This window comes from Lepeophtheirus salmonis, chromosome 5 (genome assembly GCF_016086655.4).
Source record: "Lepeophtheirus salmonis chromosome 5, UVic_Lsal_1.4, whole genome shotgun sequence".
In the NCBI taxonomy this organism is placed as follows: domain Eukaryota; kingdom Metazoa; phylum Arthropoda; class Copepoda; order Siphonostomatoida; family Caligidae; genus Lepeophtheirus; species Lepeophtheirus salmonis.
Window position 1 is genome coordinate 23,492,902 of NC_052135.2, and position 25,830 is coordinate 23,518,731.

A 25,830-nucleotide genomic window follows, 5' to 3' on the forward strand; every position below is an offset into this window, starting at 1 on the left:
GCCGGTATATGAAAATATAAAACCCCGAAAAATCCCTTGGTAGCTCTGATGATTAAAATACTACTTGGAAGAAGAACAGCTGAGCTGTCATAGCGTTTGATTATATTAGCTGCGAGAACCTGTAGGAGGAATGAAATAAACACACACTCTACTCCGTTTAAAGCAAGAACATATACAGGAATGACTCCGATCTCGATCATTAATTCGACTCGGAGTCCAACAAGGACTTATACTCATAACTCTTCAACAAATCCTTAGTATTACTCTCTGTCTTTCATCGGCATCCACACTAAAGATTATTTTATACTTAGATGTTTCTCTTAACTAATTAAAGAATAGTTAATAGAATAAAATATGGCACACGTTAAGATCATATTTTATACACCTCTATGTATAGGATATATTTCAAAGCTCACTCTTTTATTTCAGTTTTTTAGTGTAAAAATTAGAGTAGTAAATTCTAAATATTTTCTCACTTTGTAATTGACAATCCGAACACTGTTTTTACTTTATTTTACAAAGCTGTTCTTCATAAGACGGTATAAAGGGTGGGGGGCGTATTTGAATAAAAGGAATTTGGCTTCCCCCTTTGTTATATTTTACTTTCCGAAGATGTCATAATGGTTCATTAATTCTTCAGGCGTAAAGTATTAAGTGCACATGAAAGACAAAAAGTAACATTAATGATTTGTTGGGGAGTTATTACACCATGCAACTTCATTTTTGCCCACTAAGCCCTAAAGTACACATTCGTTATTGTTATTTAAGCCATAGACCACGAAAATAACCATTCAAATTTTCAATTGCAGTAGGTTTGGCCTTAAAATATTTTTTTACTTTCACTTTTTGAGTATAATTTTATTTTGGAGCTTTATTTTGAAACTAAATAAATATATATGTACAACGTATAAAAAATATCTGAGTATTCAAAAGAAGTAGATCGCTTATTTATTGTATTTCATAAATTTACACCGAAATATGTATCAAAAGATAAGTAAATAATAGTTGTTTGTATCATCATGGGCCGCCATTTCATAATTACTAAGCCAAATATTATCTAGTATATTTTTTCCTTCCATTTTTTAAAACCAAATAACATCCATGTTACAGTATGAATGCGAAAGCTCAAACAGTGCTTAAATCAACTCACTCCTTTTTTACATCATTTTACCCTAATTTAAAAAAAAAATGATAATTTTGTAACAAAAGGAAAACAAGAAATACAATTCTTACTTATTCAACATTTCATTTTTAATAAAAAAAACTTAATCATCTCTTTTTCATAAATATAAAAAATAGATTAATTTTTGTAGAGAAGAATATACCTTTTTGATAAACAGCGTTTTCAATGAGCACTTGAAATGCAAACAAATTATTTTGAAAAATTCAATTAGCGAAAAATGAATTTTTCTATATCTAATTCCATTAAATTAAAAAATAATTTATTTTATTTTATATAAATGAAATTTAGGTATTGTGAAAAATAGAAGGCATTGAATCATAATTTGATTTATCTCAATAATTATAAATTTTTTCCATTATTTTTAAGCACAAAACATTGTCCTAAAAAGAAACATATTTTTAAAAAAAAATAAAAATTATTTAATTGACAAATAAAGCCTAAAATTACTCAACTATTTTTACAATCTTTATTTATTTAATTTTTTGCAAACATTTTCATGTGTTTATTTTTGCAAATAAATATATGTAATCTTATTTGCTTTATAGTTTCATGTTTGCTTGTGAATGAAACTAAATAATGTTGTAAAATATAATTTTTTTTTGTTAAATGCACGTAAATTTATAAATACTCAATCAATGGAAGCTTAAACATATATATATATATATATATTTCGTAATTTTGCCTATTTATATTTATTAGGTAAAAATGTACTTTGCTTCTTTTTAAGCTTATATTTACATAAAAGCTGTACTTAATGGCATAATTCTCAAAAAAAACAAAAAACTATCAGGTTGCCGATTGAATTTGTTTCATAAAAAGTATTTTTAAATAAGGTTTCTTCATTAAATTCGTATTTATCATCCATATATACATGCATTTAATAACAATAACTACAAGCTAGTCGTGATAATATTCAAGATAACGTCACTGGCAGATATATATGATGACGTCATTTAGCAAAGTTTGTTATTATTATTAACTCTCCTAGTTTATTAAGGAAATAGAGCCTTTATACACTAATATATGAAATATATTGGACATCCAATAAAAGCAAAACTTTTCTAAGCTATTATTCATTGCATGTTTCAGATTTACTTGATGATTTAACCATTTACAAATAGCTTATTTATTATTATGTATCTAGCTGTTTTCAATGTATATTCCATCTATACCTACCTCCTAAATATTTTATAGTAGTCCAAATTAATGTCCCCTATACGAGAATAACTAATACTATTCATCATAAGGAACTAAAATACTGGTTTTTTTTTCTTATTTCCGTTCCTGTTTTTTAAAAGCCTCTAAGGTAAATATAAATCACAGAAAGACTACTTTCTTAAAGGTATATATGTACATAAATTTCATCTTTATCTTGACTTATCTTTTAAGTCTTTTGAGAAATAAAGAATATATGTTAAGTTTTTTTTGTTATTATTATTGCTGTTTGTTTTTTAGAAAGACCTTTTTCTGCTTTGCCTAACAATACATTTGTTTGATCTTACAAAACATATAAAATACCAGTTCTACAGAGTACATTAATTATGACTACACATTGCTTAATAACATATTTACAGAACAGACTAGACATTTTCATAGAATGTTTTGGGTACGAGTCAAAATTTTCGAATTCGGTCAAGTTCGAGTTTTTAAGATTTTATGGTGTTTTTCTTTTTTAATATATCTTCTTTTAATTAATTATGTAGTTTTTTACTGCCTTTTTGATGAGTGATACTATAATTAATTGATCATGACTCGAATTTTCATGATCACCAAAAATTAATTTATGAAAAAACTAATTCTTTAAACGTATACTACATATACTTAGCTACACTAAGGTATAAAATCAGTTTCGGAATTAAACTGTTGATTACTTTTACAGAACCAAACAAAAATTTGCCATTATTCATTGCATGTTTCAGTATTAAAAAAGGAAAAATTTGATCTGAAAAATACCTCAAAATTAGCCAATTTTTTAAAATTATATGTATGTGCAATGTAAAATTTTTTTAAATTTCCAAGTTAATTAAATCTAGAAAATATGAATATCTAAAGTTGGTAAAGTTGAATTAAAAATATTCCAGGTCTACTAAAAAGTATAATTTATTTATATATCAAAGATAAAAATATTCTGTCAAATGTTATTAATAAAATACAAACAATATTTTTCTTGTTATAAAAATATGGCGCTTATTTAAGCTTGATTTTTACAATTGTGTAGCTGAGTATTTTCTTACTTTAAGAAATGTAATTTTTATTTCCCGTCTTGCTCAGCCACATACTTCGAATTTGATTTGTAAATTACTGCAAGCTATTTTTGAATTGATATATATCTACATTTGTCTACAAAAAGTTTAAATTTATAAGTTTAAAATAATATAGTTAACCTACATACGAAATTTGAAAATAATTATGCTAAAATTAAGTGAGTTATTGATGTTGATGTGAGAGTCGAGTCCATTTCGGCGCTTTTTTTTCTTTTTGATAACAATATATTTGATCTTGCTAAATTGGAATTTGTTACGAATTCGGAATTCTATTGAATTAATCGATCCATTGATCTCAAATTTTTAATATTTTCATACGGAAATAAAATCTACATACTGTACAAATAAGTAAATTTTGAGATTTGGGGTTAACTTCTGTGATTGTTTTGGCGTAGAAAGACACTGTTCAGAGTTTTATTCTTCGAGTTAAAATAAACTTTCTGCAAATTCCTATTTTGAGGGGGAGTAATTTTATGTATATTGACAGCTTAAGCAAAGTCAATTTGTTTTCCTGTTCGAATTATACTCAAATATAATACTACTGAATTGTTAAAAAATACATGCCATATATGTAATTTCCATTTTATCGCAAAAAGCTTTCTCATACACTAAGCATCAATTAAACTTCACCAAAAGTAAATTATGACAAAAAAAATTTTGTTTAGTTTTCTCTCCTAATATAAATATATGTTATAAATATGTACATAGTAAACTTATTTATTTATTTTGTAGTTTTTGCATAATTGAATTTATTTCATTCAAAACTTTATACTTGAATGTTTTAATTAATTCCAAACTTTTTTGTTATGTGTTTTTATACATTAAATTGAAAGAGAGAGAGAGAAAGGGAGAAAATATAAATATTTTATTGTTAAAATAACAATACGATTGCATGTGCTTGACGTGTGAATCTGTATAGATATACATAAATATTAATGTTATGGCTTTGACAAAATATAATATTATTATTATTTGTTCATATCAAATATCTGTCAAATTTGGAAGAAGTTTGTTTTATTTGAAAGAATTAATGTACGTAGTGATCTCTGTTTTTGAGTCGCTGTATTTTATTTTTTTAAACTGGCTCATTGCATTTTGCTTTTTAACTAATAGAGTTTTACGTTTTCATAATAAACATATAGAAAATTATTTATAAACTCTCAGTTTTCAAACTGTAAAGAAAACCATTTGAATTCTAAGTTATTGTTTGCATATTTCTTTAGCCACTATTTCAACCCTCACTGTTTACTAAGCCATTCATGGGAGAATATTCAATTTAAGTCTTAGCAAAGTCTGTCAAAAAAATTGAGAAACCCCGTTTGTTAGCTTGATAAGATATTCATAGCTACATCAAACCTTTTTCCCTGAAAAATATTTTAGAATACCAAAGATGACTTTTCTTTATCATATAAATCGTGACATATTCATTTTTTTCCTCTGTTAAAATTTACTTTCTATCAAAAGAGTTAACTCATGTAGTTGTGTAGTTAGTTATATGTAAATTAATTGTTTGGACCTTCGGTGCCAAATAAGAGAAAAATATATTCTTGTAGCCAACTAAATTTGACTAAAAATCACTTAATTGGTTTTGCCACTTGGCTTATAGCATTGATCTCTCCTTATACTAACAAATGATCATACTTTCATACATGATGAAACTTTTCCAGATAATAGTTTTCCCAAAAGGTACTTGCTCTTCGGACACAATATCCAGAAGATTCTGAGAAATGTTCAATTACCAAATGAAGTTATAAAATTCATTAAAATAAATTACCTTGGAAAGATTTCATCTATCGACCTGTAGAGAGATGATTCAAAACACTTTTCAAGAGCAATTCCTAATTAATAAATGTAATAATAATCACAAATCCTATTGTAAAAACTTCCTTGGATTCCTTTGGATAATAAATAATGCTCGTAAAACAATGCCTTATGACTTTATTTCTCTCCCAGGAATAAGAAGTGTTCGTCTCTTTATTCCTCTCTGTCTTCATGTGAATAATCAAAATCTTAAGTGAACTAAAATTATCCATTAAATTTCGGAGATTAAAAGCTCCAACATCAAAATAACATATGAATATTGTAGAAGACATGTCTGGAGATCGTGAAACAGCTTGGAGCTACACATCTGTACCAACATTAAGTAAGTTATACTCAACATTAAATAGTTTCCTCATTTATAAGATAAATATTACATACATGGTAAAAACATTTAGGGGATATGTATGTATATAATGTGTAGTCAATAATAATAAAAATTAGTTTTTTTTAAAGTTGTAAACCATAATCCTCTCAATGGTAAGTAATAAAGAAAGTATAAAATATTGCAACATAAAAGAAGTAATCCCTAACATTTCAAATATGTACGTATAAATAAATATATTTAATATCAGGATAATGGGGGAAAAAATGAAAATGTTGGCTACTTGGAAGCAATTTTGAACGATTCTGTTCTTGTGTTTGTTGTCGTAGAAAATCATTTACATAATACCAAGAATGGGTAAAAACAGATCATTAATGAATATGTGTCGAACATCATAAACTTGCCTATAGGCATTTTACATCTTTTTTTTTTTTTTTTCATCTATCAAAAATTATAAATTTCTGTCTGTTTATGAGAACATACAAGCAAATATTATAATGGAATAAATTCCTCATTTACATATCCACCAAGAGATATTTTTTTATGCCAAAAAATATTTTCATATCACTTTACAAGGTATGATTTGTTTTATGAAATAATACAATTATTAAAATATTTATAAGAATTATTTGACCCGATTCTTAAGCATGGTAATGAATAATAAATAATGTATTGCTTATGTCATCCCCCTCCCTCAATCATGAGTATCATCAATCTCACTCATTCTCACACAATGTTCTATTTCAAAAAGAATATGCCTCATCATTCGATATGTGAGTGCATGGGTAGATGGAAAGAAGCAGTAATCATCAGTCAAATCAGTTGCATTTTTTAAACAAAAAGATGGTATTGATGCAATATTCACAGAGATGTGTGTGTGGCTGCTTTCAATACATATCCAAGAGATAAATCCATGAATCATAAGTAGAGGAGATGAAAGGTTTGTTGGGCACCTTCAATTTTACGACTTGTGCTTCTATATATTTGTAGTATAACCACCTGGCTATTTGTGATGGTGCATTAACTACAATTGTTTTAGGATACTGAGAATGTACATACAATTCTGAGTTGCGACACATTTTCTTTGTTTAAAACCTCGGAGTAATTTGTTTATCATTTCATTAATAGTCTTTTGAAATTCAAGTATTGAACCTTTTTAATTTATAAAGTACAATATTTGTAGTTAGTTTAAGATTGAAATAAAGTTCATCAGTTAAGTATTGAAGTAAAAAAAGTAGCTGAGGGGATAGTTGAAACATGCTAATTGGGTCAACTTGAGCCATATATATAAAAAAGGAGGGAAATAAATAATATTTTCTTTGTTTAATTTGTTGTGAATAGAAAAAAGAAGCTGAAACTTAATGCTGAAAAGGTTGGAAATTACAAGAGGATTACATATTAAGTAGTGTTGGGTTTCTGTCTGAAAATCCTAAACTGTTATTATTTTTAGTGGACTGAAATAATTTAAAAGAAATAGTCTGGACCAGTCTAAAATAAATCGATCTAGATCTGTGTTAAAGCAAAATTATCCTATAATTGTATCATTTAAGATTAAGTCAATTCCGATTCTATAGATGAATTGTTGATGACGTCATGTGATTTTCAAAATTATGTACATTGGTACAGTAACGTTATAAGAAGTAAAATAAGTTGCATAAATTATATTTGTACAGCTCATTAATCACAATAGGGTAGAAAATCAGTCTATAGATTGAGATCGAGAATAATCGAGCCATGATTTATAAGCAATTAAATTTCGATCTAAAGTCTGAAATTACGGCTTGGACCAAAATATCATATTGTCTAAAAAGAATCACGTAATACCGAACAGAAAAAAATAGGTCTCAGACAGAATCTCTACACTAATACTTAGTAAAAAATATTTTTGGAGAAATTATATTTTGTTTCAATTAATAAACATAAACAATATTATTTTCCTTTATTATAACTATTTTTTGTGGAGCTAGGGGCAAAGTAGAACTATGCCTTAATGCCTTATATATTCTTTCCCATTACCAATATTGTTTGTCGTTGAGTCTTATGCCGATCTTTGTTGGAATATTAAGCAACAGTAAAATTAGAATACGAAATCATACTCCACAAAACCGATACAAACAATATAAAAGGGTACGTATGGCAATGAGGCACAGTTCTACTTTCCGCATTATTATTGCTTATCACTCAACGTTCCCCTAAATGAGACAAGTTGGGTCAAAAAACTGCCGACATTAAAATTGATCACTACACTTAAAGTATCATTTACTATGGTTTACGAATTTGGTACCAAAAGTTGGATATTCCTTGAACTTTGACAAAAAAATTAAAAGATGAGTAATACTACTATGGCAAAAAGGGAAATTCATGCAAACTAGCTCCATTCTTTCCTATTAAAGTAACCCCCCTTTCTTACTTTTTTTTTTTTTTTACAAAACCAAAGACATAATGGGACACGTCTGCTGTCATTCTTTCATTGCTTGGATTACATTTTCAAGACCTTTAATTACAATTATTACATATTATATAGAAAGCACCATCTGTGAAGTGAGATGAAGTGAAAGGTGTAGGAGAAAGGCAAAATGTATAAATATACACGTCTTTCTTTTATTTTTACATTTAATACTAAATAGCTAATTTAACAGCCAAAAATGTTTTATAATATGTTTTCCAATATCGCATTTAAGACAATAGATACATAGCAATTTGTTGCAAAAACATACTTACATATATACAAATATAATTCGGCTAAAATAAAAGGCATTAATGACCCAACAAAAGGATTCGAAATGACTTGTTATCGTTAGTAGGTACTGCCCAAATAAAATACATGCTTATTTTCTTTCAATTATACTGTGAAACGTTAATAATATAATTATAAAATAGCTTACTACAGCTTATTTGAATAGTTTTAAATTATTCAAGAAGAAGAAAGCTTTTACATTATTAATGAATTAGACTATCAAGTTCATATCTTGATAAAGTTAAACAAAAATATTTTTTCCTTGCTCTATGTAGTTATATTTTATAAGGGACTTAATTAAAACTGAGATGATTTTTTCAACGATTACAGGATTTTTTTTTTTTCTAGAAAAAAAAACTTTCTAAAAGAATTATAAAGTAGAGTGAAGAACATCATTACATGAACATCTAATGGGGCTATATTTCCTACAGAACCATCATATTTCCAATTTGAAAACTATTTCTTTATAGATAATATGTAATGTAATTTCAAATATAGATTTTGACTTATTTTTTTAAATTCCTCAAAATATTTATATGGATTCAAACATAATTTGGTTTTTTACATAGATTTATTTTTTTAAATACAATTTTGTATCTAATTCTAAATATTTCATTTTCTTATCAATTCTCTAACTTTTTTACGCAGGTATTTCTTTGATTTCTAACTTTTTAATTTTTTCTTATTTTTTTATTTTATTTTATCTACAGCTTTTTAAAAGTTTAATGTAACGAAACTTTATAATCAATTTTTTTTGGATTTGAGGAAGAAAAAAAAGTTAGATGAAGTAAAAGTTTTGTATAGAGGAACACATAGTTTAAATTGTTAGATTATATCGTGACTGTTGATTTTTTTTCGTCCAATGTTCGTGCATTGTATGTACCTCTACAGCTATAAAGAATTGTTGGTATTCAAAAGTCTAAGATGAATTTACTTATGCAATATATTTTTAATTGGATTCCCTTTTCTTTTTTGTGAGGGTGTTGGGTAAAGCTTTAATATGAAGCAATAGTGACCAAGTTTGTAATGATTTAATTATTTAAATGCATTCTCAAAGTATTTGATGGACTAACATGTTTATTTACTCATACAGTGTATATAAAAAATTCTTAAGAGTCATTTAGTTGACTTTTGATTACTTTGATAGAGTCAAAAAAGCCATCAATCAACTGATGGAAAGTTTTAAAAACATATATACTCGTGTATCAAAACAATTACAATTTAAACAATATAATCAACAGCATAGAGATCAAATTACATATACCTCCACAAAAAATATTATTATTCTTGATCTAAATGTTGTATTATATTACAAAAAAAAATCATGCATAAAAATATGCCTTAAAGTCAAAATATTTAGGTATTTGTTCAAGAATAATGCAATGACCATTTGTAAGTTAGTTGGTCATATATTAAAGGTATTTCTATCAGTGAGGTTGTATTTTATTATCTAATCAATATTTAGTAAGTATAATTTAAGTTAAGGTCTTGATTCTAATTTATTTTTAGCCAGATTTCCTATTTAGTAAACTTCAAATTCTTTAAACTAAATTTATCAGAGCAAGACATAATTTTACCATAAATCTTATGTTTGGTATCATTTTGTGGGTTTTACAAAATAAGTAAACTTTAAACCTATTTAATGATCCATGTCTCTAAATGTACATTTAACGTTTTCCTTGATGTTCTAACTTTTATATACCCTTAAGTACTTAGGTAATATTTTTGTATTATAAAAGTTCAGCAAAAATACATTTTTAGTAGCTTAGTAAACCATTAAAATAAATAATTTAAAAAGAAAACTTGAATAGTCCCGCCTTTACTCTAAGTTTAATGTACTTATTATCAAACTCCTTTGAAGTGTAATCAATATTATATGTTTCAGTAAATAGCTATCATATAATTGGTAATTAATACTACAAAAACCTCGTCATGTAGAAAAACCGAAAGTCAAAATACGATGGCGAAGTAGAAACAGAAATTTAACTTATTTTCAAAGATATAAAATAATGATGAATACGGGTGCGAGTAAAATAATTATATTTATTTTATTTTGGAATCTGCATAGCGTTTTCTCTACAAAGATCTTTATAGTTGTAAAAAATATGGGCTGCTGGTATTTAAAACAAACCCCACGTGTCATAATTGTGACTTTTTTTCGTTTTCTTTATCTAACATACCAACAATACTTATGACTTACAACTCTGAAGACCATTTCGTTTTCTGATTAGTCGTTAGTTAAGCTATGGCATTGATATGATATAACATCAAACATAAAAAAGAAAATAATAATATACTTGTACCACACAGCTATAACCACACATGAACATGCATTGCATGGAGTCATTTTTTGTCCAAATTCACTAAATAATATATTTATGGATAGCTAAATAGGTGTTGAATACGCCAGTAGTTCTTGTTAAATAAATTCCATGATTTTACTCTTCTAATTCAGTATTCACAAGGCGAATTTTGCAAAGGGAAGAAAAATTGCATAGATAAAAATGATAAAATTACTTTCTCTGTGATGTATGAAAAGTGACTTCTTGCAAAGAAAATATCCTTAAGCTAGCAGATGCGTTGTGTTTCTTTGCTCTAGATAAATTATGTTCCTAACTTATATTTTTAATTTAAAGTCACTTTACTTTGGAGTAGCCAGCATTGCTTGGAGTTAGTAGGTATCGATGAATAGACAAAAGACAATTTCATTTGTTTATTTATTAGTTTAGAGCAACGTTTCCCAAAATGGGCGATACCACCCCCTTGGGGGTGGTGCTTTGATCTAGGGGGCGGTAATGGGAAAAGGGGTGATTGGGGGGCGGTAGAGCAAAAAAACCCGGTGATTACATATTATTACATAAAACAAACAAATTGATCTACAAAAATTAAGAAATATGACTACAAAATAGCAGGAATGAATATCTTGAATATTATCCGGTTAATACGATGAAAATACGTTATATCGAGATTGTACAAATGTACTTCATTATTGACGCCTATATATTTTGCTCTATACTCAGTTTACCCTTACTCTCAAATGCAAACAGACTACTTAGAATAAATACTTATAATTTTGTTAAAAACGTGAAACTACGGAAAAGTAAGATCCAAAAACTACAACACAAATTCTACATTCTAAAACTTCAAGGACGTCAAGTAATTATAAAACTGTATTAAAAAATTTTTTTACATTAAATATATATAAATATATTATATATAAATTTTCTAATATTGGGCTATGTCATGATTTAAAAAAAATCAAGAATGATATTGCCTATTTGTCAGATATATTCCTAAAATTCAATGAAATTAATTTGCAATTGCAAGGAAATGATGCCAATCTTATAAAAGTCAAATCTGTTATCTCCACTTTCCTGTCTAAGTGTAAATTATTCAAACGAAATTTAGCACGTCATGAACTTTACCAATTTCCAAGCCTTTGTGAATTGGATAAAGAAAAGAAAATATCTGATGATGACCTTCAAGTGTATTGTGCAGAAGAGTTGCAAAGAGACATGACTGAAAGATATCAGGATATATTAGGGCTAAAAATACGAGACTGGGTTATCAATCCATTACTAGAAGTCAGTAGTGAGGAAACAAGAGAGGTAGAAAAAGAATTAGTTTCAATCAAAAACGACAATTAGCTAAGTCCAAAGTTCAAGATATCCTATCAAGATTTTTGGTTACAAAAAAAATATATCTGAACTCTATCCAGTATTATGGCAAGGTCAAGATATATTTGATTGCTTTTCCAACGTCATATCTGGTAGAACGGGTCTTCAGTGTAGTTACTATGCTTCTTTCCAAACAAAGGAACAAACTTAGAATTACCGAACGTGGAGATCTACGTCTTCTTCTTAATGAGTTTCAACCTGATGTGGATAAACTAATATCCTTACACCAAGTACACCCATCCCATTAGAAGGAATTGTGAAAAACTAAAGTTAATTTTTTTTTTAAATATATTTGCTGTTTAATTCATAAATTGTTGTTTTAATTTTTGAAGAAAAGGTTATATGTGCAGGGGCGTCCGCAGGGGGGTAGCTTAAGCTGAAAATCGGGGAATTTAAAAAAAAATCAGTAATAAGAAATGAAAATTCAATAGATTTAAAAAAAAAGAATAATATGTAATTAAGAGAAATTTTTATAGTAAAAAAAAATAATTAAGCCCCCCAAAAAAAAAAAAAAAGTCTATGGGAGGGGGCGCTACAAGATTTATTTGGAAGCCAAGGGGGCGCCTGGATGAAAAAGTTTGGGAAACCCTGGTTTAGAGTATATGCACTGTTTTTTCTTTTCTTTTTTAATATGAAACGCTGAATCTTACTATACAAACTTTATGTTTAACCTCATCTGAAGTCACATTTAGTATTGTTTAAATGTACTCCCTTTTTTTTCTTTTTGAAATATGGCTCATAAGCATTAAATACACACAATGGTTGTTAAAAAGGAGTCATCTACAGACAAACAAACTTTTTTTATTTAATCTTATTATAACTATACATTATTATTAAAATTTGTTTTATTTGATAAAGATGGAGAAAAAGTATTACTAATGAGGTTTTTAAGGGTGAATCTTACATTTATATTGGATCATATACATTTGAAACTTAATTAGAGTTTTCTGTTCTTCTTCATAAATTAGAAATGACGTAACACCATTCGTATACATTAATTTATTTTTGAATTGCCATCGAGTCGACACAACATTAAATTTATTCTTATTTCATTTTGTGAAATGTGCAAGTTAAATATGGTTATATAAGACAATGGTTAATATAACCCTTTCAACCATTTGCATAACTTTATTGCAATTTTTTTTTTTTTTTTTCATACATAATATAGATATATATATTGTAATTAAAGTTATTCCCACAATCTAGCTCAATTTTTTTTCTTTTTCAAGTATTAGAACGGGAGAAAAAAGTTTGCTGCACTTCTCTTCACTTGAGAATCAAAAGCTTTGTCCTTATATACAACCATAAGTTTAAGTTAAAATAAATAAAAGATTTTAGCATTACTTTATAAATCTCATTCGCAATTTTTTTATACTTCTTCAACGCTGAACCCAAAAGTCATTTTGTAAAGGTTTTAAATAAATTACTTTATAACCATGAACATTTCAAGCATTTTTCCTCTCTGGTTTTAATCATTTTCCTGAGAAATTGAGTTCTTCTCAGATTGACATACCTCGCAAATATGAGCATCCAACTAACAATGACCTTGAATTTAATATTTTTGTATCTTTGTGTTGAAAAAATTGAAATTATTTAAGCTAGTTTCTTTAGATTTAAATTTTGTACAGGAAAACAAGCAAAAAATAACCCACAAATAATTTGTAAAATAAAAAATAAATTCTGAATTGGTTTGGAGATTTCGCTGTGATAAACTCTTTTGTGTACATTTGTCTTCTTTCGTCTTTTGCTCCTTTATATTTTAATTTCATTTTCCTAGGTCATTTAAGATCTAATACTTACAATTTTTAACACAACTTCGATCAGAAAGAGCCAAACCAATGAATAATATAAATTAATAAAGTAAAGTATGTCTGTCGTTTATTTGTCTGTGGACGCATCATTTTTAACAGCAACCCTGGGCAGATAAAACTAAGTCCCTTTTATTAAAAAATATCATAAAATAAAAGGAGAGTGCATATAAATAAATGATAAATGTGACTTTTATTGAGATTTAGCAAAAAAATTGAGTATTCAAATGAAAAATGGAGAGTAAGCATGTGGTTGGGTTGGGGAATTATCTTCAATACTATTGAATCATATTGGGTTTGTTTGTCGACGTCTAATATCCCTGAAAATTGTCGGATTCTGTCAATAATAAAAGATAAATTCCGAATTTGTGGGAAAGTTTTGTTTTCATTACTGAACCTCTTGTATTTTATTCTTCCTTCCTCTTTCACTTTTTTTATTGTAATTTCAACGCCCTGAAAGGGTTATGTATACCGTTCTTACATTTTTGTCCAACAAAACCTTGATTAGAAAGAATCAAGACAATGTGTTAGGAGTAATAACAACAAAAATATGTTTAAGCAATATAGTTGTTTTATATGCATATTATAGTCATTCACCAATGTAATAAAGTTGAATATATGTTTATTTGTTGGAAACGATCCTAAATGAGTAGTATGCTACGGACGTGATCTTCTCCGTGAAGATAACAAGCACGTAAAATCCTATCAGCGAAGATTACTTCCTACTTTTTTATTTCAAAAATGGCAATGTTTGTTATTTAAAAAAAATTCCCCTTATGGAATTTATTGCTCATCCGTGAGAAATTTTAATAAGGAACCAGATTTTACTCAAATCTTATATGTGGTATCATCAATATTATTCCAACTTAGTATTGAAATATTGGATCTGTAACTCAGTCTAAATGATCAGTTAGCTAAACAAAACCTCTTTTATAATTAAAAAAAAAAGAATGTTTAATGATTTTTTTTGTACATTTATTCTATCTAATATGCAAGGGTATTTTGGAAAAAACCTTATATTCTTCTTTTACTATTAAAAATGTTACTAAAATTGTTTTATATATGGTTAACAAGAAATTGTTTTTGGCGTGGAATGATGACCCTTTTTAATTGTTTATACTATATTTTATTATGACTTCCAATAAACTTTTGAATTAATTATCCAAATTTATCTTTCCCCAAAATATAAAAAATGTCATTTTGGGTGTATACCCCCCCCCCTCCAGTTAAAAACCACTGCTTTAGAAAATTCCAAAATTAGAAATTATGAGCAATAAAGACTGCTTTTTGAGTTTTATCTACCTACTTAAGGTCTTAAAGTAATCTTTTGAGTGCGTGAGTGCTTAGTATTCACGGAATAAATTCAAAATGAAATATGGACCTTTTTTATTGCATCAAAACAAAACAAAAAGATTTATCTTTAGTCTAAGAAACGTCTCAGCTTTGGCGAATACATCTTCATTACCTCTGATTATGTTTCAATTTGAATTCTTTTGAGGTCTGAAATAGAAAAACCATTGGCGGCCAGATCTGGAGAAAATGATGATTTTTTCTTTTCTATGATTTGTGACACGGTGGATTGTCGTAATTATAAAACACTTTTAATTTTTTAAGGGGGCCGATTTCTTATGATTTCATCCTTTAAACGTAAAGTAATGATAGTTTGGTTCTTTTTGAGTTAATCAATGAAAATTATATCTTATGTATCCCAGAATACTGATGCCATAACTATGTCCGTTGACTGTTGAATTTTTTGTGTTTTGGATTCTGTGCATTGTTTAATGTCCTCTCGATTGACTTTCGATTGCACACTGGAGTGAAGTGATCGAGCCATGTTTCATCCATAGTCACATATCGTCTAAAAAGTTGTATTTATTAAAGTTGCATTTGCTTTAAATTGGTCCGAATTATCAACACATAGTTGCTTTTGATTGATTGTGAGCTTGCACGGCACACGCATACACTTTTAGAATTTTTACGATCATTCAAATATAATGCGTGCCCTTTTTTAGTTTTCGTCGGTAATTACCTTTTTCCCACGTCTACGCTTTGAAGTTCTTTTTGCCTCGTTTAAATTTAGAAAAACATTTTGAACGATTGGTTTTGTTGGTAAAGAGTCAAAATAATGTTAGTCATACCAATTTTTGGTTGCAATAGTATTTTTTTTTTAACAAAAAGAAATTCCTCATTAACTCAAAAATTATATTTATACATTTTTTTAAACAAAAACAGAAGTTGCTTCTCTCAAAATGCTATATCTTACAAACCAATTATTATCTGACTGCACAAACTCTTACACAAATTATCATAAGGTTCATAGAAACCAAAAAGGTAGGATTTAATTCTAGTGGCACCATCTATGTGTTAGTCCAAGTACTTTTTCAGGCGACCTAATATATATAGAATGATTGATGAAATGAATATTCCAAGGGAAAATATATATAAGATGCAAATAATATATTTTTTAAATATAAATATATCTTTGAATATACCATATTGATAAAATGTTTTATTGCTTTTTGCAAACACACACCAGCAAAAAGTAAAAATATGTATAAAGGAATTAATAGTAACTTATGATGAATGATTTCTATAAATATCTTACCAATGATATTTTCTTATTATTTATTTTACAACCATGCTGAGAATTTTTTCATTTTACAAAAAAAGCTTTTTTAAAGTATTATATCTAAGATTTTGACTTGATTTTTTATCCATGTTCTAGGTTATAATCCTTGTAAAGGAGGGCTAAAATTTCAAATAACTACTCCCAACAACCAAAACCTCCATTCATAAGTTTGGCCTTCTATTGTTTAATAACTGTACCTTCTAAATAATATTAATAAAAAGGAGGGGGGTAAGTCATGAGTAAGTAATGGCACATTTCAATCATACCGTAGAAATAAGAAAATTGTCGAAATCATCTTATGAATGACAGTTAAAAACTGACAAAATTATCAATTTGTTATAAAAAAAAAGATCTCTTAACTGAAAACAAAGTCTTATATATCAAATGAAGACAAATGATATATTCTTATGTATCTCAAATCCCATTACACATATTATAATTATAATATTAATCCCATAATTGACCGAATAAATTGAATTAAATATAAAGTGAAACAGTCAATTGAGAAATTAATCCTTTTCTTTATTTTTTTTCAAGATTGCTTTTGGGTTGACACCCAACAAATATTCGTTTTTTTTTACCCTTACAAGGATTTTGACAATGTTCACATCTCTATACCTATATACTGCTTATGTTTCATCGATCAAAACCCAAGAAAAACCTGAATGTATTATCCATAGTCCATAATTAAAAATGAATTATATTACGTACATGGTATTTTTAATTCAATTATAGAAATAACCTAATTCATTTAATATACGATATTCTCACTTTGACTAATTGCCTCTGATTAAAAGATTGCACATACTTTTTGGTTTATGTATATATATATATGTATACATATTTTCAAACATTAGACAAATATTGATTTTAAAAAAAATCATTTTTTTTATCACCCAAAGCTATATTTATTTTTCTTAAATACATTTATTTATCCCTTAAAATATGTACTAAAGTTATATCGATTCAAAAATGTATTTTTTTAGTCTATCAACATTGATTCTCCTGGACATAACCTACAAAGTTTTGTCTATACCAAATCCTCTCTCAATTAAAGTTGATTTATGGGTTTATACTTTCTTTTGGATATATTTATCACTCTCAACCTAGGGTTCCAACAGGATTTTATAAATATATATATACACCTTCAGCTCACTCCCTGAGGATGTCCCTGCAACCTTTTATGTACATTTCCCTATTATATGAAATTAATCAAATAACTGTTTGAGTAAGTTGAATTTGTCTTGACAAATCAGACAGTTCACAGGTTCAATGTGAATAAATTGGTGTACAATTGTTTAAACTCTGATCAAAACCCTGTCCACCTTTTTCTCCAATGTTCACCTCACTGTTATGCTCAATCGTTTTATCACAAGATATGGTCTTTCAAATAAATTATATCAATTTCTCATTATTTTAATGTGACGATCAATTTTGGCTACTTTAATTGTAACGTGTGACACATCGGAAGGGTCTGTATCAATAACTTGTTGATTTAAATTGACGTTAATTAATAACGTAATTCACACTCCATTTTGAGAAAAATAGTTGTGACGGGCCATATATGTTGAGACGTTTTGGCGTGTTTAAGTCAAACCAGCTTCCAGTTATTGAGCTTTAAAAATAAATGTTTTCTACTGCTCTTTATCTCCCCTATTAATAAATCGATATATATCTCAGTATCATTTCTATAAAAATTAATGTCGTTTTATGACCTTAGAAATGATGAAAGTATTTTTACTTTTGTATACTATTTGTATATATACCATATATAGACATTTTTAAAGAACAACAAAGACAAAGTTACTCTCTGTAAATACATTTTCTGACAACTTATTTATAAAAATTGAAGAAAAAGAAGACTGGTTATTCATTAAAGCTAATGTATTTTTTATATAATAAATTATACAATAATTATATGAATACGAACCCAACTATAAGTTTTTTGAAAGCCTCATACATGAAATACACATATATTATGTATAGAATTTACTTTTGTTCAACCAAATCGCTTATTAATTTAATGGCTTATAAACATTTTTAACAGCTACATAAATCTACATTTGAATATCAGTTGAATGATATTATGCTAATATATCAATGACCATTAGAGATTCAAATAATTAAACTAATTTAAACAGAATTTCAACTTTAAAACCTTCTGTTTCGTTGGTCGTATAAAAGATTTATAAAAAAATTTTTTTTTTTATTGTTAAATTGCTGTTTAATGGAAAAACTTTTCATTTTATTTTTTACCTTTAAATTATGGAAAATTCTTATTTCAATATTTATAAAATACATATGTGTTAAGGGCCCTTTTTGAGTTTCGAAAGCAATCTTTATATAGCTATTTTCTAAAGTGAACATATTACTTTTTAAATATGTTTACCTTTCTCTTTCGGCAACCTAATTAGAACGACTTTTTCATTTGATAATGTCTTGATTAAAGGTCGTTTGTTCTAAATATTTTATGCCTTTCTTCCAAGTACTCTTGATCTTTTTCAAAGATTCAAAATAGTGGCCTACCAATCTCTAGTTTACTCTATGGAAAAAAGGCCAATTAGAACTAAGGCTGGAGTTTCGTTTTGAGTTCCTTTATTTGCACAATTCATTCTCTCAATTTGTTATTGTATTCATCTTACCTTTCTTTAGTGTTAATTAATTGCATTTGTCTTTTTGAATTGACGCATGAAGCAATTTAGGGATACTTAAATAGATGAAGGATGTATTTCCAAAATACTAACTATGTATCTTTGAAAGTTAGATTCTCGGAAGAAATATGAAATGTCTTTTTCCAGAAGGATCAGAAAGCTCTACAATAATTTATAGGGTAATATTGTATATCACTCTATGTATGCATAATATATATAGATATATATTATATTTATATACCATCCTACTTATATCAGAAGAAGAAAACAATCATAAATAAGTAGAAGAAATAAATGAAGATTACTAATTATAATTAATTAATATATATGCTCAATTAAAAATATTTTGATAAAGATTGCCACTTTTACAGAAAATGGACTCTTTTCAAGACTTATAATTAGGGATGGGATTTTTGTAGAGTAAATTTATAATGAAAATTCGATATAGAAAAATGTTTGATGCTTTCGTTACTTTTTTTCTTGTTCATTTTTAAAGGATTGTCGTGTTGTCATCATCTCTCTCTCTCTAAAATATGAATTCCTGCTTATATTTCTTGTAATTATTTACATGATAATACATTATGAATCTATTATATACATATGTATCCATTTTCATAAAAAAAAGTTTATCTGAAGCATCCGTAATGATTGACTTGTTTGGGAATGTTGGAAGTATATTTGACTCCTGAAAAAACCACCTTCAAAAGCCAAAAAACAGAATGATAGAGTGACAGATCTATGCTGTGTAGAGATCTTTTTGATTCTTTATTTATCTAAATAAGCATTAACAAGGACTTTGAAGGCTTTTTTTTACAATTAATTTCCCTCAAAGTCAGCCTGGAATTCCTTTTATAGATATGAATTCCATGATTTTCTTTGATGATATGGTATATGATGATTCTGTTTTTATTTAAAAAATGTCAATAATAAAACATAATGACTGTTGCGGCAGGCATATCCAATGTGCATTTATTCTTATAATTAGTTAGTTTAGACCTTGGGGGTTGTTGACAATATCAATTTGCATATGTTTAATGAAAAGTTAAATTTTGAAGAGGTCTAGTGTATATGTGTATATATGTTTATTTCCAAGAACTTTACATAATATAATGCCCAAATCTCAACAACTGCCCCTTTCAAAATGAAAAGTTTGGTGATTTAAAATATGCTTTGTTTTTAAAAGTGAAAATATCATGATAAATTAAATTTCGGAAGCACGAAAATCACTAACGATAAATATTTTAAATAAGAGATCCTCATTATTTGAATAGGGAAAGTTGTTGAGGTTTGAATACTCTAAGATGCAAAACACCTTTAAATAGTATGCTTGTACACGCATGACAGAAGTGGTAACCCGTCGTTATCCTAACCTTTTATACATATGTATGTATGGATATCAATAATTCAAATTAATTTGATTAATTTAATGCATTTAAATGCAATTCATAGATATTGCAATATATGTACATATAATATAGAGATCTGTTTTATTGCTATTAATAATAATAAATGTCAGATTTTGCCCTTTGTATTCTATTTCCCTTTTTCTTTCAACCAGGAGACAAAATAATCAACTTGTTAAGAATTCTATAATATATATATATATACGTACGAGTGTTATATATTATATAGACTTACAAGGAGGACTTATGGGGGTTTATTTATGATCAATTTGTATATTTCTTAATGAACAAATGGCCATCTTGTTAAAAATAATTGTTCATACGATTAGAGGGATTTTCTCTAATGAATGATAAATAATTTGTTGTATACAAGAGTGTGTTTTAAAAAAAACGCACAAAATATACGTACCCACGAAAATTGGCTATTTCATAAAATCATTTAGACCTACACAGCCAATTCATACTGTATTTAAAAGATATTTTAAATTATATCACAATACTTCGGACGTATTAAACGTATTAGGGGGAAAATACCTTTTGGGTCCTTTTGTCATCGGGGTTAGAACCTATGAGGCAAGAATAGTTGCGTCTGGAAGCTTAATCTCTCGTCTAAAGTTTCAGTCGTATAGATTGTAATATATGGTTACAGCATATAATTAAATTTTAAATCCGTTAAAGATATAATAAAGTTTATTTTTTTATAAAAGGTCGGTATTATTGTAAGATAAATTTACTCTCACACTCCTCTTCAAAACCATATCAAGCATGCTTCTGTTAGGCAATAATATACAAAATGATAAACAATACGAAAAAATTGTAATACTTGTGTTGCAATATTTCAAATTTATCTCAAATGAAAGTTTCAAATTTTGATAAAATTATACAAACTCATAGAAAAATGAATAATAAATTTAATGAGGTAAAAAAAAAAAACTTACTAAATCATAAAAAAAAATATTACACCTCCAAAAAAGTTGCACTTCTCCTCAAAATCAATTTTTGAAGAATATGTCCAAGAAAAATTGACAAAAATTACTCTAAATTTTTTCTTAAATAATTGAATTGAAACTTGGCATCTGTTGTGCTTTTATTTCCAAAAAATATGTGCCGAATCTCCCCTACCTATATATATTAGGCCTGTAAAAAAACAAATTGGAATTTCCTCTTTTCAAGTTCAAGATAACTTTTATGTTGACGAACCATATACTTATATGTATCTCTATTTGAATGTCCGTTGAAAAATAATAATCAAAAAGTACATAAAAGAGTAAAACTTATTATTTATACAATTCCAATCATCAACATCTTGGATCCCTTTTTTCTCTCTGCCAAATGTCAATATTATTCTTTCCAATATAATCGTTTCACGTCCAAAATGTAGAAAAATAATTTTTTTCTCTCTTATTGACTACATATTAGCAGCTTATATTTATATACAAGTATGTATGTACATTGGATTTTCTCTTCATAGATGGATAGATTAGTGTGTTTGTTTATTTAAAGGGATGAATGAGGATGTTGATAAGAAGAAAAACTAAGAAAATGTAAGAGTTGTAGATAATGATGTAGCAAATCAGAGGATAAAGCAACAAAATAATAATAAAAAAAAGACTTGAGGCGTGATTGAGAATTTAATTTGATTTTCCGTCATGTCTTTGACTTTTTCTTCATTTCCCCCCCCCCCTTTAGAATGAGTTCAAAAAGAAATAGCTAACCCTCATAGCTGAAAAGTTTAAATGTAAGTTTGTAAATCCTGAACATATTTTAGAGTGCGAGTTCATAAGAGTAATTCCTTGTGGGATTGAGTATCGACATCGGGGTAATTCCTGACTATGTCGCTGTAAGATAAGAAACGGGACTTGTGTTTATTTTTTTCCTTTAACAGGTGCTCGTAGTTAATCTAATAAAAAGTCATGATAGCTTAACTGCTCTCTTCTAAAACATTTTTCAAATTATCAGGATTACATTGTTTATTTTCGGTTTCTTTTTTTTATCAAACCGGGAGGTCATAAATAAATATGTAAAGTCAAATCTGGATAAAGAAAACTGCTTTTTTCTTCGGATGATTAGTTGATTATATTAAATTTTTTCTGATTTACGAAGAATATAAGAAAAACACATTCCTTGGATGCTTATGTGAATAAGAAATTTTTAAATTCTGTCTTTTTAGACAATCATTGTTTGATTAAATCATTAATCATTTGGCAGATCATTTGGGACTCTTAGCTCATATTTCAGCGAATTTATTTTTCAAGGGGTACTCATGATATAAATATATCCGTATTGATTGAAAAGAAATGTGATGTGACCTTAAAAAGTAAGCATAGAGTAAATAATTGTTAGTGGCAGCAAAAGATTTGTTCCTATAAAAAAGTAAAACCCTCATTCTCGTGAATTCCTATGAAGTTAATACCAATAAAGTTAAGAAAAAGTAGACTTTATTCAAAAATTAGTATCTGAGAGACCGTTGACTATAAGCGTATTTTTTTATTTCCAGATTTGACTGTCATTCTTTTTTCCTCTTTCATTTTTTCTATACATCGTTTTCACAATCCAATGTTAATTTTCTACCATTCTTCATTTTCGATTCCTAGAAAAGGAAAAATACAAAAAAAAGTAGTGAAAATGGAATAATTTATTACCCCAGTCAACCCATAGTCAATTGTTTTTTTATACTTATTAACGTATTAACCACGAGATCCAAATTGAGTTCATTTGGTTTTTGACATAGAAATTTATGATTGAATCGTTCAAATTAAAGATTTGAATGAGCATCTTCTATTTTTGTTACATTTGATGTTATAGATCCCTGAACAAAATAATTTTGGACAAATGAATGTGTCACTAACTTTACTTTTATCTCACACATTGATATGTATATAAGAAGGTGTATTATTATAAAGTACTTGTTTGTTTTTTATCGTTGAGCAGAATGAATTTATTTTCCTTTTTTTTCTATCTTTCTTTTTTCTTGAACAAAAAGTTATAATCCTTTCTAATTAAACTTTAATAGAAATATATTATTTATTTATTGGAGAACAATATATAATATTATTTTACTCTTCTTAATACGATGTATGTAGTATTTATTTTTTATATTTCTCACGATAAGTTCATAAGAGTTAGGTAGGGATTATTCCTATTCTTCTATGTAGTACATACATACATAATTCCAAAATTATCTTTATTGATCCTTTCAGTATTTAAACCAAAAGGCAGAGTTAAAAAAAATATACGCACATAGGAAGATATTGTACATAAGGGGATAAACCTTTCAACTAGATTTATAATAGATTTAACTTGTGAAAAGTGAACTTTTAGTCTTCAATCCTTACTACTTTGTTTGTAGATTTCTCACATATGTATTTGATATGTATGCCTAGTATATTATACTGTTTCACAAATACATCATTGGTAGAGTTGTATGAAATATGACCTGCCCGTATGTAAAGATAATAGAACCCAGACAATGACATGGTAAACCTCACAACTTAAAGAATGTTTATTAGGAGAGAAGCTAAGCTGGCATGACGTTTCCTTAGACTAACTACAAGCTGTTATGAGAGGGAAAAAAAAGAATCTTACTCTGTACCTAACAGGCAGGAATTACCCATATGTCGATCATCAATTAACTTCTGGGTCTTAAATTGACTTACATTAATGACTATTGTTGAAAAAAATATGACATTGTTCAAGCGTGATACTTTTTGTAGTTGCAACTTGATCGGTGTTTTTTATTTGCTGTTATTCGTAAAATACGAAAATAACACTAATTATGTGCAGTGGAATTATGAGTGTAAGCCGTTTTTGGACACAGAGTAGAATTGAGGGTCAACATCGTAGTAATTCCTGCTTATAAAGGGTTTTCAATAGGGACACTTCCATTTTACGCTGATAGGTTTCGAAAACGACGTCATATTTGTTATTGTTTCTTTGACAGCTGTGCTCAGAAATAATTATAGTTTCATCATGGAGCAGTACACACTCGAGCAACGCTTGCAAATTATTAAAATTTATTAAAAAAGTGGTGAGTCTTTGATCCAAACTTTAGGAGCGTTAACGTCAATTCATGGTCAACGTAATCGACCTGCAAAATCAACAATTCAACGTTTGTTGAAAAAATTTGAATCCACATACACGCATCATAATGTTCCTGTGCCAGTGAGACAAAGAAATGGACGAAGTGTAAAAAATATTGCTGCTGCAAGCGCATCAATTCAAGATGACCCAAATTTGTATCTTACGCGACGTTCTCAATCGTTGGGCATCTCTGTGACATCGTTGTGGCGAATTTTGCGAAAAGATCTTGACCTACACCCGTATAAAATCAAGTTAACAGAAGAACTGAAGCCGCTTGACCACTTCAAACGTCGGGAATTCGTAAATTGGGCTACTTATTAATGTATGACGTAAGCACATAATAATTGTAAAAACAAATTCGAAAATGATCCTGATTTTCAACGTAAAATCATCTTCAGCGATGAGGCACATTTTTGGCTCAATGGCTTTGTTATCAAGCAAAATATGCGCTATTGCACCGGAAAAAACCCACACGTGATTCATGAGGCGCCATTACATCCCCAAAACATTACTGTTTGGTGTGAATTGCATGCTGGCAGTGTCATTGGGCCGTACTTTTTCGTCGACGATGACAATCGCCACGTTACTGTGAATGGAAATCGTTACAACGCCATGATAAGCAACTTTTTTTGGCCTGAATTGGAAGATATGGACTTGGATGATATGTGGCTTCAACAAGACGATGCCACTTCACACACAGCAAATTTTACAATCGATTTATTGAAGAGTAAGTTTGGTGAGCGTCTTATCTCCAGAAATGGACCTGTCAATTGGCAGCTTCGCTCGTTCGATTTAACGCCTCTAGACTATTTTCTTTTGGGTCACGTAAAAACCCTTGTCAACACCAATAATCCGTCGACGTTAGAAGAGCTCAGAACAAATATTCAACGCGAAATTGCTGCAGTTTCAGCCAATTTATGCGGAAAAGTAGTCGAAAATTGGGTTCAACGATTGGACTTCGTAAAACTTGCACCATTAAAATCTGAACACTTTGAATATTAAATTTCAACAAGATATAATTTTATTAATTACCAATAGAATTTTGACAAAAATAATACTATAAACCGACAAGTACGAACACGCAATCTTAAAGATAGCCATTAAAAAGAATTTATTTATATTTAGTTTGTTTATGTGAAAGTTCTAAACTAAAACGATCTTCTTTAAACTATAATTATATTACAGGTAAATGTCTATTGTAAAACCACCTTGTATACAACATTTTTTGTTTCTTTCAGTCCATTTGATGTAAATA

At 28.0% G+C, this 25,830-nt stretch overlaps 1 protein-coding gene across 2 annotated transcripts in view; it reads left to right on the forward strand.

Moving 5' to 3' along the window:
• Ten-m (teneurin transmembrane protein Ten-m) overlaps positions 1-25,830 on the forward strand; it is a 397,884-nt gene that overhangs the window by 1,055 nt on the left and 370,999 nt on the right. For both annotated transcript variants that reach the window (XM_071888423.1, XM_071888422.1), the window contains exon 2: positions 5,401-5,590. In XM_071888423.1, the coding sequence (XP_071744524.1) occupies positions 5,521-5,590 (70 nt within the window). In that variant the 5' untranslated portion in view covers positions 5,401-5,520. The remainder of the gene's footprint in view (positions 1-5,400; positions 5,591-25,830) is intronic.